Source organism: Pipistrellus kuhlii, unplaced genomic scaffold (genome assembly GCF_014108245.1).
Source record: "Pipistrellus kuhlii isolate mPipKuh1 unplaced genomic scaffold, mPipKuh1.p scaffold_m20_p_10, whole genome shotgun sequence".
Taxonomy (NCBI): Eukaryota; Metazoa; Chordata; class Mammalia; order Chiroptera; family Vespertilionidae; genus Pipistrellus; species Pipistrellus kuhlii.
The window spans coordinates 40,392,783-40,404,024 of NW_023425405.1; the positions used below are offsets into that span (position 1 = coordinate 40,392,783).

General features: G+C 39.1%; 1 protein-coding gene across 1 annotated transcript in view; it reads right to left on the reverse strand.

Annotated features, from left to right (window-relative positions):
• Positions 1–2,503: 2,503 nt before the first annotated feature.
• Positions 2,504–11,242, reverse strand: part of STEAP1 (STEAP family member 1) — a 10,310-nt gene continuing 1,571 nt past the window's right edge. The window contains exons 2-5 of the mRNA XM_036429504.2: positions 8,147–8,255; positions 5,617–6,129; positions 4,879–5,043; positions 2,504–2,860 (exon numbers count right to left, since the gene is read on the reverse strand). Coding sequence (XP_036285397.1) covers positions 2,603–2,860; positions 4,879–5,043; positions 5,617–6,129; positions 8,147–8,227 — 1,017 coding nt within the window. The 5' untranslated portion in view covers positions 8,228–8,255 and the 3' untranslated portion in view covers positions 2,504–2,602. The remainder of the gene's footprint in view (positions 2,861–4,878; positions 5,044–5,616; positions 6,130–8,146; positions 8,256–11,242) is intronic.

The following is an 11,242-nucleotide window of genomic DNA, read 5'->3' on the forward strand; positions in this document are numbered from 1 at the left end:
GGCCTAAACTGGCAGTCGGACATCCCTCTTGTAATCCGGGAACACTAGCTCTTAACTGCTCGCCTGCCTGCCTGATCACCCCTAACTCCCTCTGCCTGCCTCATCACTCCTAACCCCCTCTGCCTGCCTGCCTCATCACTCTAACTACTCTGCCTACCTGCCTGATCACCCCTAACTGCCCACCTGCCTATCTGATCACCTCTACCTATCTCTGTCTCGGCTCCCGTCACCACAGCTTCATCCAGAAGGACATCTGGAATGATGTCTGGAAGGTTGTTCAGCTGTCCAATCTAATTAGCATATTACACTTTTATTATTATAGTTACCCAGCTCAAATACTTTTTTTGATCTTACAAACTTCCTTACTTTGTCCTTAAAAACGGAACTGGTCTTTTTCTTAGTGATATCAGTAAGTCTAGAATACATTGCTGTGCTAAAATTGTCTTCTCTTAGTGTCTGTGAATAGGGACGAGGTCATTTTTATCTTGATACTAGAGGCCCGATGCATGAAATTTGTGCAAGAGGCTCGGCCCTGGCAGCTGGGGTGACTTGCTTGGCCCTCACAGCTTTGGCTTCATCTGGAAGGTCATTTGGCTATCCAGCCTAATTAGCATATTGTGCTTTTATTATTATAGATAGCCTCTGTTTAGTACTGGGACTGGTATATGGGATATATTCTATAAATATTGAGTAAAACTAAATCCAAGCTTATAGCAAAAAATATATTTTTAAGACTTTTGTTTTCTTCTGCTTATAAAAATACTATACAACCATTGTAAAAAAGTCAGAAAAGATGCAAACAGTAGATGGTCTAGTTTTCAAATTGAATCTCTAAGTTTTGTGCTTTATTTCCAAGACCTTTGTGTAAGTCTATTTTCTCTTATTCCTGGGAATTATCCCAAGGGTTTATTCTGTTTCAGAACAGGCCTGTTGCTGTTTATTACAATGGCTAACAGAGAAAGGACTCAGCTTTTGTCCTAGACAGCTTCATCCAAGTGCCACTTCAGCTTGGAATCTTGTTCCCAAGCTGCAGCCTCTATGACGCCTTGGTAACGGGAAGGTTGAAACATGATTTCTTCACTACTGGAGATTCTGACACTTTGCCATCTTGCAATGCAGTTGAGAGTGCAGGTACTCAACTGCTACCTCGCAGGGCTGGTTTATTATGGTACTAGTTATGGTACATGTGTCAACTTAAGTGGTTCCATAGTAATGTCCCCTTGCTGGATCTGGTTTGCACTTCTAGAGCCCTAGATTCCTTTTTCTCTTGTGGTGAATTATTTTTTAAGGAAATATTGTCTGCTCTGTTCCTAATTGTGCTATTCTCAACTCCTTTCTTCACTACCTGCTGACAAGTCTCTGAATATCTGAGCACTAATTGTGCATAAAATTCAAATTTATAACCCAGAAGACTTCTTTAGCCTATCATTTGTAATAGAACAAAAAATAAATAAAAAACTGAACTCCACTCAATGAACATACTGATGGTTTTTCCTAATCTGTACCATTAGCTCTATTGGTCCTAATAAATAATTTACCCATATAACAGAGAAGGTTTGTGGTTAGTTTTGCTAATTATGAAAAACCTCTGAAGGATGTTGGGTTAGAGTCTGGCAGTAGATGTATATTTTGCTCCTTGGAGAACTGATTCATGGTCTGCTTTTGCCAGTGTATTAAGGTAAGTTAAACTGAGTGGTACATAACTTGGGTAGAGAAAATGGAATTGACTTTTTCTCCTGGATAGCCTGGGTTTTATTTTGCCTGGCTGCGAATGTTACTATTCTGCTGCTTTACTTGTGTAGACATAGTTTGTGTGTTTTTGAGATAGGTGTTCCAAGAATCACACCCAGTTACAGGAAAATGAAAGTTCTTTTAACAATAATCATAACACTGTATATACCTGTGTGGTAGATTCAGATAATACATTTTTTTCATGCCTCATGATACCTTTTAGTGAGTAGTGAGTACTGGTATTTCAAGGCCTTTCATTATTTACTAGAGGCTGGGTGCATGAATTTATGCACAGGTGGGGTCCCTTGAGGTAGCCTGCAAAGATCAGGCCCCAGCTAGTTGCCCCAGCTAGTTCCCCTAGCCGTGCAGCCCCACAGCCCTGCCTGGTACCCCGCCTTGGCCTGGTGCTGCCTGCTCACCTGCTCCATCATCCTGCTGCAGTCCCGCTCTTGTCGGGGCCCATCAGTGCCTCCATTGCTGCCAGCTGCCAGTGCTGCATCACTGATGCCCGCCATGTTCCATGCCGTCCCCTGGTGGTTAGCGCACATCATGGCGAGTGGTTGAACTCCTGGTGGAATGACCACCCAAAGGGATGATTTGCATACTAGGCTTTTATTATATAGGATAATGCTATGTAGTCTGGCAAATCAAATGTGATTATTCAACTTTACTGAACATAGAGAATGCACTGAGATCATTTTATTTCTTGCTTCGAATCAACTCTGAAAGGATAGACACATATTTTAAAGTCATCACTCAGAAACAGAGATAAATTAAGACTCTCAGTGGTCATTTTTATTAAGCAAATACAAATTGGAAATGTTTATGATGAAATATATTAAATTTGAACAAAATGTTATAAACAGTAATTCTACAACTGGGAAGACATCTCAACCTTGTTAAGTTTGGTGACATCTTCCCAACCATGTCTAATCTTCAGTATCTTCTTTCTCAAGCATGGCAGGAAGAGTATAGCTTTACATATCAGGACAACAATTGGAAGGAAAACAGCTATCATAAAACTTGGAGGTGTATACCACACAAATTGTTTTATATCGACCCATTTATTCCAGGCAAAAATCAATGCATGTATTGTGCCCAGTAGAAGGGCAACAATTCCTAGCTTGCTCTGCAAAAGAAAAAAAAAAATTATCTTGGTGAAGACTGGTTCCAAAAGTTTTTCCATCTTACTTAATCTGGATCTGTTCTGTTGCTTGGAAATTCTTTCATTCATCTGTAATGGTTTTCCTATTACATTTCTTAACAATGTCCACTCACACCTTCCCGTTCTTTTTAACATGTCCCTACCTTACCCCTACTTGTGGGTAATGCCTCCGACTCTAGGCTATTTAAATTAAGAAACTTCACAACCCTCTTCCTTTCTGTCTTCCTTTTCTCCACACTTTGTTCATCTCTCTTAGGACACTTATATTGTGATGGTTTGTCTCTTGTGCATTCGCCTTAATTCTGCCTGTCAAGAGACATCTAAAACCAGGGCCTCTCTTACTCATCATAGGACCCCTACAGAAGCAACACAATGATTGGTGCATTTTAGGTGCTCAGCAAAGGGTGGTGAGTTGATTGAAGATTAGTGCGAAAATCAATTCGACCTCAGTGATCTTTATTACTTGCAAAGGCAACCAAAGTGATTGACTTTGATTTTGGTATATGAATACTAAAACAAATGATCTTGGCTTATGTTAAAAAAATAAATAAATAAAACATTCTGATAAAGTGGGAAATTACCAACAATCGTTTCAATGTTTGAATAAAACATAAAGATATGAAGATGTGGAGAAAAATTCAAGCATTGGGATACTTGGCACCATCTTGATAAAGTTGCTTAAAAATAGTTGTTCACCTAAATAATTTTACAGCATCCTGACGATAGCACATCTAGATAACTTCTAACTTCTATTCACTTACTGAAAATGGTCATTAGCCTGCCAGGAGAAATTCAGCTCACAATTATTGAGCAGTAAGTGAATAGCCCTAATGAATACACTCAAATGGTTAAGTTTCTATTTTCAGATATAAGTCTCCAACATAAGTTGGAGAATAAGCAGTTCTTGGACTGTAAATGAGAAGTTTCTAGGTTATTAACTGAAAAACACATGAGACTTGTTGAAGATTAATTTTACCTAAAGTGTATTATGAAATAGGCGTTGTGTATGTAGTGAGTGAAATGGGCTTAGTCGTCGGGACTCAGTGCTTGAATTCCTGATTCGATCTGAACAGTGGTGTTTAGCATGTGTGCAGCAGGCAGAGCAATGTAAGAAGAAAGTTATTTAATGAGGAGCAGAGAACTCCAATGGCTGAACCTACAAAATCAACAAATACTGCACTTGGGAAACATGGCACCATCTCTAAGCCACAGTGGAATGACTCAGATGGAGACATACTTTCCAGCCTAATCAGATGTTCTGATAAAGTGTTTGTGAGAGTATATGTATGACCATGTACAAAGGGTAGTAGGGAATGTCTGCTTTTGTGGGAATTTACAAAGATGTCTACCCATACAAGGTAAAGCTATATAATTTAAACAATCTTGGCAGTGCTTATGGCTTAATTAATTTCAGTCCTTTAAATCTTGTCTAACATAAATCCCCTTGAATTCTGGCACATAGCTCTTTTTATGGTGTAATCTACTACTAAGAGATTAACCTCTGTAAATCTGAAATAGTTTGAATTCCAAGAATATTAAGAAGCTTCAAGTGAGTAAGTTACATAAAATTTAACTTGGAAAAAGCAGAATTTAAAATTAGGTATTGGAATACCTTTGGTAGCTATAACTCCATATTTCAAGGAGAGATGCTTTTTTAGGGATATTACAAAGCTATGTAACTTACAAGGGATGAATAAAATTAGGTGATAGGCAAGAGAATATTTTTATTTTTTGGGGGGAAGTAAAAAACCCCATAAATATTAAATTCCTAAAATATCACATTTAAAATTATTAGATGGATAGCAGTATAGTACACTTTAAATGTTAGAAATATTTCTCTTTTAATGGGAACAAGTGGTAGGATCTTGGCTACTGGCAAACCATTTGCTATTTTTTATGGGGTAAAGTCAGTATACTAGATCATATAAGCACAAAAAGATTGACCTCTTTGAGGGAACAGAAGCATTTTATGCATCTTTTACCTGGATATAGTGAAATTCTCTCCATGTCAAAGCGTCACTCACAGATGGAATAGATGTCACAGCCAACAGAGCCATGATTGCAAGTGCCACAATTCCCAGAGACACATAAATTTCCATTCTCCAAACATCATGCTCAATCCAGGCATCTTCTTTCTTTTGTTGGACCTACCAGAGGGTGAGAAGAGGAATGAGTGTAAAGAACACGTAGTTACCACACACAAACCCCCTTCTACACTCACTCTGGCTGCTATGGAGGGCCCGATAACTGGGGTCCTCTACACACTTATGACTCATTTTTGCATTCCTCTGGAAGAATGACATGGGAACTATCAATCACGTTCTTGAATGCAACACTGATGTAACTGTTTCATGTATATGATAATTTTGGTTAAAATTGTGACGTGCATGCACACGTGGTAAATAAATAGAGAATAAGAAAAATGAGCATTAAAAGTAATCTTGTGAGGGTGGTAGAAAATGGAAATGTGGCTGTGTCCAGGAACACAGTATTTTTTATGTTGTTAAAGTTGCAGTCTAAATTTTCAGCTTAAAATAAATTCCTCGATGTACAACTATACAATCATGCCCAAATAAAGGGTTAATAATAAAACATTGTTAAAATGCTGATTACTTTCTCAGCACGGGGTTTGAGGTGTGGATATTACCATGACAAAGAGTTAATCTGTTAGGTGACTTAAGACTTTTTGGTTTAGTGGTATGTCGATCTCATCATCCTACCTGTTGATAGGCCCAGTTCAGCAACTTGTACCTATAGGATCGCCTCATTGGATAGGATAAACTATAAATTGCATGCAGGATAGCAAAAAAGAAACTGAGCAGCCCAAACTGCTTCCTTGTTAACATCCACCTATCCAACCAATGTGGAAATTTCTTGTACTTGGTTCCATGATGAAGCTGGACAGCTGCTGCTATCACACCTGGCAAATACACCAGGGCCAAGAGGGTGATGGAAACCATTGGCAAGACTTTGTTGATGACCAGGATTGGAATTTTATAAAAATACTGCTGATGGGAAGTTACGAGAGGGTGAATTACTTCCCTCAGAAGCGTGTAGAGAAAAGCCAGAGATGCTAGGACAGCAGCAACTTTAACTGGCAAGCGCCATTCGGGGAAGAGCTCCTGTCTGTGCGGAAGCTTTTGGGGACAGTCAAAGTCATCAAAACGGGTTGTTTGGTCCAAGGGCAAAAGCACAGATCTTTTCAGCATGCTGTTCTCTCCTGCGTTCTTATTCTATGGAGAAAAGAAATAAGACATCTTAAAATTTAAACAACAGATTTCCCTAAACAAATGACTTATTGCACATGGCGCTTTTCAGTTAAAATGGACATTCAGAATCTTGCTTTTAGGATACTGGTTTTAGCTGAAGAGATGGCATAGTCTGTGTAGCACTGATTAACGGTGCAGGTAGCTACTTTGGGGTTCTCTATTAATTTGTGTTACTTATTTTTCAAAATAAATACATGCTTCAGATATCTCCACTAAAGCTTAGGCCCGTGGTCGGAAAACTGCGGTTCGCGAGCCACATGTGGTTCTTTGGGCCCTTGAAGAAGAAGTTTAAGTTTAAAAAATTTGGCTCTCAAGAGAAGTTTCAATTGTTGTACTGTTGATATTTGGCTCTGTTGGCTAATGAATTTTGCCATCCACTGGCTTAGGCCATGTGCTTCTGCCTTAAAGGATGCAATAATGCAACTGGGAAACTAAAATTGAAAACAAAAAACATCCAGTGATCTTAGGTAAAAAATAGTAACAGTTGTAAATTGTAACAGTTGTGTGTATTTTAAAATATTTTTATTGGTTACTGGGCAACTCCTGGCAAGAAACTGAAGAATGAATTCCTCATTAATTCAAGTGCAAAAGATTAGAACTAATATGGTCATTACTATTAGAAAAAGGTTATAATTTCCATCACAGTAGTTATAAACTTTGATTTTATATTACTAAACTATCTCATTGGTGCATTTAATGACAGGCAAACAGTCTATTAGAAGTACAAAGGCTATATAAGTAGTTAAATCCCCTAGGGATTATCTATTTCCTGAGAAAATTATACTTCTTTCCTCAGTTGTATTTCTAGTTAGTCAACAATTCCAAAGAAGGTTACGTTGAATACTCTCTCATTTCCACAACTGACTGAGATATCAGCAAATTAACCCCCCCCCCCCACAAAATTCAAAGTGAGAAATTATATCAGTGTTTCTTGTGTTACTTTATGAATAAATTTACTTTTTCACCCAATACTCATTTCTTAAAGCTCTATATGTAGAACCACAGCATTTTAATACTTGAAAGTTAGTGATTAACTTGTTCTCATCTCCTCATGTTATTCATGGTAACTTTATTCCACATAGTTCTCTATAATTTTTGGTGTTTAAAGATGACCTCTCAACATTTGACTTTTACTTCCTGTCATAAATCACTGTTATATCAATGTCTTTTCCAGTTATTCCACTTAGAAGGGAGTTAAGCAGGATATAGCATCTGTCATCTCTTCATATTAAAATAATCTAAGTACAGTCAACTGAGACCAATTTTCTGGTTCAGGGTGAGGAGTTATGGAACAGGAAGTAGGGCAGTTAGCTTGAAAAAAATGATTTCATTTCATGTACACTTATTTTATAGAGCGTGTGCTTATAATATCTTAATTATTTTGCTTATTAAAACAATTAAGGCAAAATAAATAATTTCTGTTAAAACTGCAGCTGAGATTATTTAGTAAGGTAAAAGAGTTTAAAACAAAAAGTTTCCGTCAGTTTTTCAGCTGATATAACGTAGTCAGAAACATTTTATCTTGAGGTGGGGAAAAGTAGACCAGTGGTTCTTATGCATTTGGTTAAACAGTGAATCATTAATTAACTTGATGATCTCTCGGCAAGCTGCCCTGGTGCCCATTAAAAATGCATGCTTGCACAACTGCCATATGGGCGCACTGGCGATTCTTTTGAAACATACTCATTGAATGTTAGAAAACATTGGAAGGGAGATGATATGTCTAAGTCTCTCACTTTGCAGATAGACCAGGACCCAGGATTTTCAGCGACTCATTCAAGGCTATTCAGCTAAGTGCATGGCAGCCAGTCCAGGTACAATTTCTCTCCTATATGTCCCTGGCCTGCACCCATCACGGTGTCAGTGACATGAATTAGTGAAGGAGTCAGCAGGAGAGGGTGAAAAAATCACTTTTACAGACCATGAGATATCAAATAGCATTTGAGTTATGTTTATGAATTTTAATTAATTATTATTTTACCAAATAATCATCGTCTTCTAGACTTCTCCTAGGCTTCATTTTCCAAAGTTCTTGGTTTGTGGTGTTTTGCTGAATTTCCATTAATTCAATAAAATATTGCTTCAGTCACCTATGAAAATAAAAACAATTATCTTCTTCAAGTCTATGCTCTTTATGACATTGACAGGGCAATATGAACAGTGTCCTCATATGAGGACTACAGTGGCAGATAAAAATATAATTAAAATACAGTTAGTGACTGATTTACACATTAAAATTCACATTACAATCTCCATCCAGGGCCCTTGTGTCAAGAGAAATGTTTTACTTTGTCCGACCAGCGGTACAATGCATGATCTAGGTGTCTCTATGAAATTCAAATGGTTGGACGTTGCCTTCTGTTTAGGGGAATTTAACTCCGGGTGCTCATTTAGAGGGATGCCAACTCCGCTCAAAGGTAGATAGAATTAGGAATGCATTTTTTTTCTGAGGGTAATAATGTTATCAATGAAGCTGGAGTTTGCTGGTATAAGATTATACCCCAGGAAGTTGTATTTTTGGGGTTGACACTAGAATTTGAAGTAATAATTAAATGATTTCATGGGGAAATTTTTTTGCATTTCAGACAATGAATAAAATGGACATTCTTGGTCAGATGAACCCTGATAGTGGCATAAAGGACTGAAAGGTGGTATTTTCAGAGTAACAGGCTGGTTTTTGTTGGTGAAACATAAATTGCTGATATTTCCACTGGGGTTATTGAGTTGGGTTCAATCACTGACATGCCCCCTATCCTGGTCAACCCTGTGGAAACTAATTTTGTCCGACTTCCTACCCTATAAAAGAATGTTTTCCTTAACACCCAACAGCACTTCATTCAGGCTAACCATTTTTTAGGAAAGAGAAACATATGATGTCACAATATTATCCACTGTTTTTATTTGTTCTAAATGTATTTCCAGAGGAATACATCTCCAATCTGTACGATGTGAAATTCAAAGAGTAAAGCAGATTAGATATACAATAATCTGACTGAGAGAAAACAATCCAAAGTTTTCTGAATTTTAGAGCACCTGCAATACTTCATTAAATGGAAAGTTGTGACCAGGAATAGTTTAAAATACTTAAGACACTCCCCAACTTTTAAAGGTTTGATCTTCACGAAGAATGAAGAAGAGTCATCTTTACCTAACTCCGCCATTTCTCTTGTTGAAGCGCTCTGAGAACATTTCCCATATATTACTTATTTTGAACTTTCACAATATTCATGCTGAGGTGTTTTGGTCTGTCCACCTTGAATGGAATCGAACTCGGGACCCTTCAGTCTATCCACTGAGCCAAACCAGCTAGCCCACCCCTCCCTTTTTCTTGAGTAAACACCTTTATTACACGAGCTAAGATAGGAGGGAAGAGGATTCCTTTGCCTTTCTGGGCCTTGATTTTCCTTAGACAGAATGCCAGCTCCTTGCCCTGGAGCACAGAGCCATCTAGTTTTGAAGTGATGAACGAAAGAACTGGTCCTGCTCCTTGAGAAGACTGCTGATTTTGGCATCCCTTTTCATCTCATCACATTTCTTCTGAACTCTCTCTGATCTTTTTTTTTTTTTTTTTTTTTTTTTTTTTTTAATCTCTTCCTCCTCAATAGTCAGCGTCCCCCTTCTTGTGGCCCAAGGGCAGTGTATGGTGAGACTCACAGCACTGTCAGTACCATGAGCTGTCATGAGCTCGATGCAGTTCTTCACTAGGGTCCTTCCCAGTTCATTGCTGGATGCATTGTGGACATCAATAATCCCTGCTTTGTGAGTCCAGCCCTCTGAGCCCCAGAAGTTGCCCACGTCCAGCCTCAAGGCTTGGTACTTCTTATTGCCACCGGCACATGGACTGTGCGTATGGAGTGGAGTTCAATCTTAGAGTTGGCGTCCCAGTTCATATTTTTACTTCTTGTCGTAGGCCTCTCTCTTGCCTCCAATCTCATAGCATCTGTGCCAGCTATAAGACCCTAGAGATGCCCATGGTTTGATGCTGGCTGGAAAGAGCCCATTTTAAAAGAATGAGATAGCCCTAACCAGTTTAGCTCAGTGGACAGAACATCGGCCTGCAGACTGAAAGGTCCCAGCTTCGATTCCGGTCAAGGGCATGTACCTCAGTTGTGGGCGCATCTCCAGCAGGAGGTGTGCAGGAGGCAGCTGATCGCAGTTTCTAACTCTCTATTCCTTCTCACTTCCTCTCTGTAAAAAATTAATAAAATATATTAAAAAAAAGAATTACATAAAAAAATTTCCTCCATTTGGAGCAATGCTCTTCCTTTGGCCATAGAAGCGGGCATATGACTCTGTCTGAGCTATTCACAGTTCTCTGTTCCTCTGGTCACATTGATTGGTTTAGGGATGGCATACAAGCTCTGCGGAGCCAGTCAGAATCCTTCTTTGAGATTTATACATGGAAGTGGGAGATAAAGAGGACATGCCTAACATTTTAAGTTGGGATGATGGAACCTACCACACTTCCTTCCACCTGCTGTGAGGAGGAAGATGCCTTCAATAGGATGGAAGACAGCCCAGACACAGAAACGCAAGCAAGAAACGGGGACACAGAAGAGTTCCAGTGGTATATTTTAAGTATTTCGATTCCCTGAGACAAGAACTCAAGTTTCCAGTTACACAAGCTAATACAGTCCCTTTCTTTCGCTTGTTAGTTTGACTCGGGTTTACGAGTATAGCATATGGCATCTGGAAGAGTTCTGAGTAAAACATACGCCAATCATCTAGTATGGTATTCATGAACTCAACTGTGTGATGGACACTGAGGAGGGAAAGAGAAACGAGACTTTATGCATGCGTGGGAGGAGCTTACGGTACTTTTCCTTAAGTAGTATTAACTCCAAATCATTGGTGATTTAGCTACATTATAACTAGAACTAGAGGCTCAGGGCACGAGTTCGTGCACAGGTGGGGTCCGGCAAGGCCGAGCTTGCATTGGGGGGTAGGGAGGTCCCACCCCTCATCTAGGTTAGTCTTCGGGGTTGGGGGGGGGTGAGGGAGGGTGCTGCAGGAGGTCTGCTGGCCCTGACCCTGATGGGGAGGGAGAGGGGAGGAACAGGGAAGTATACAGCCATTC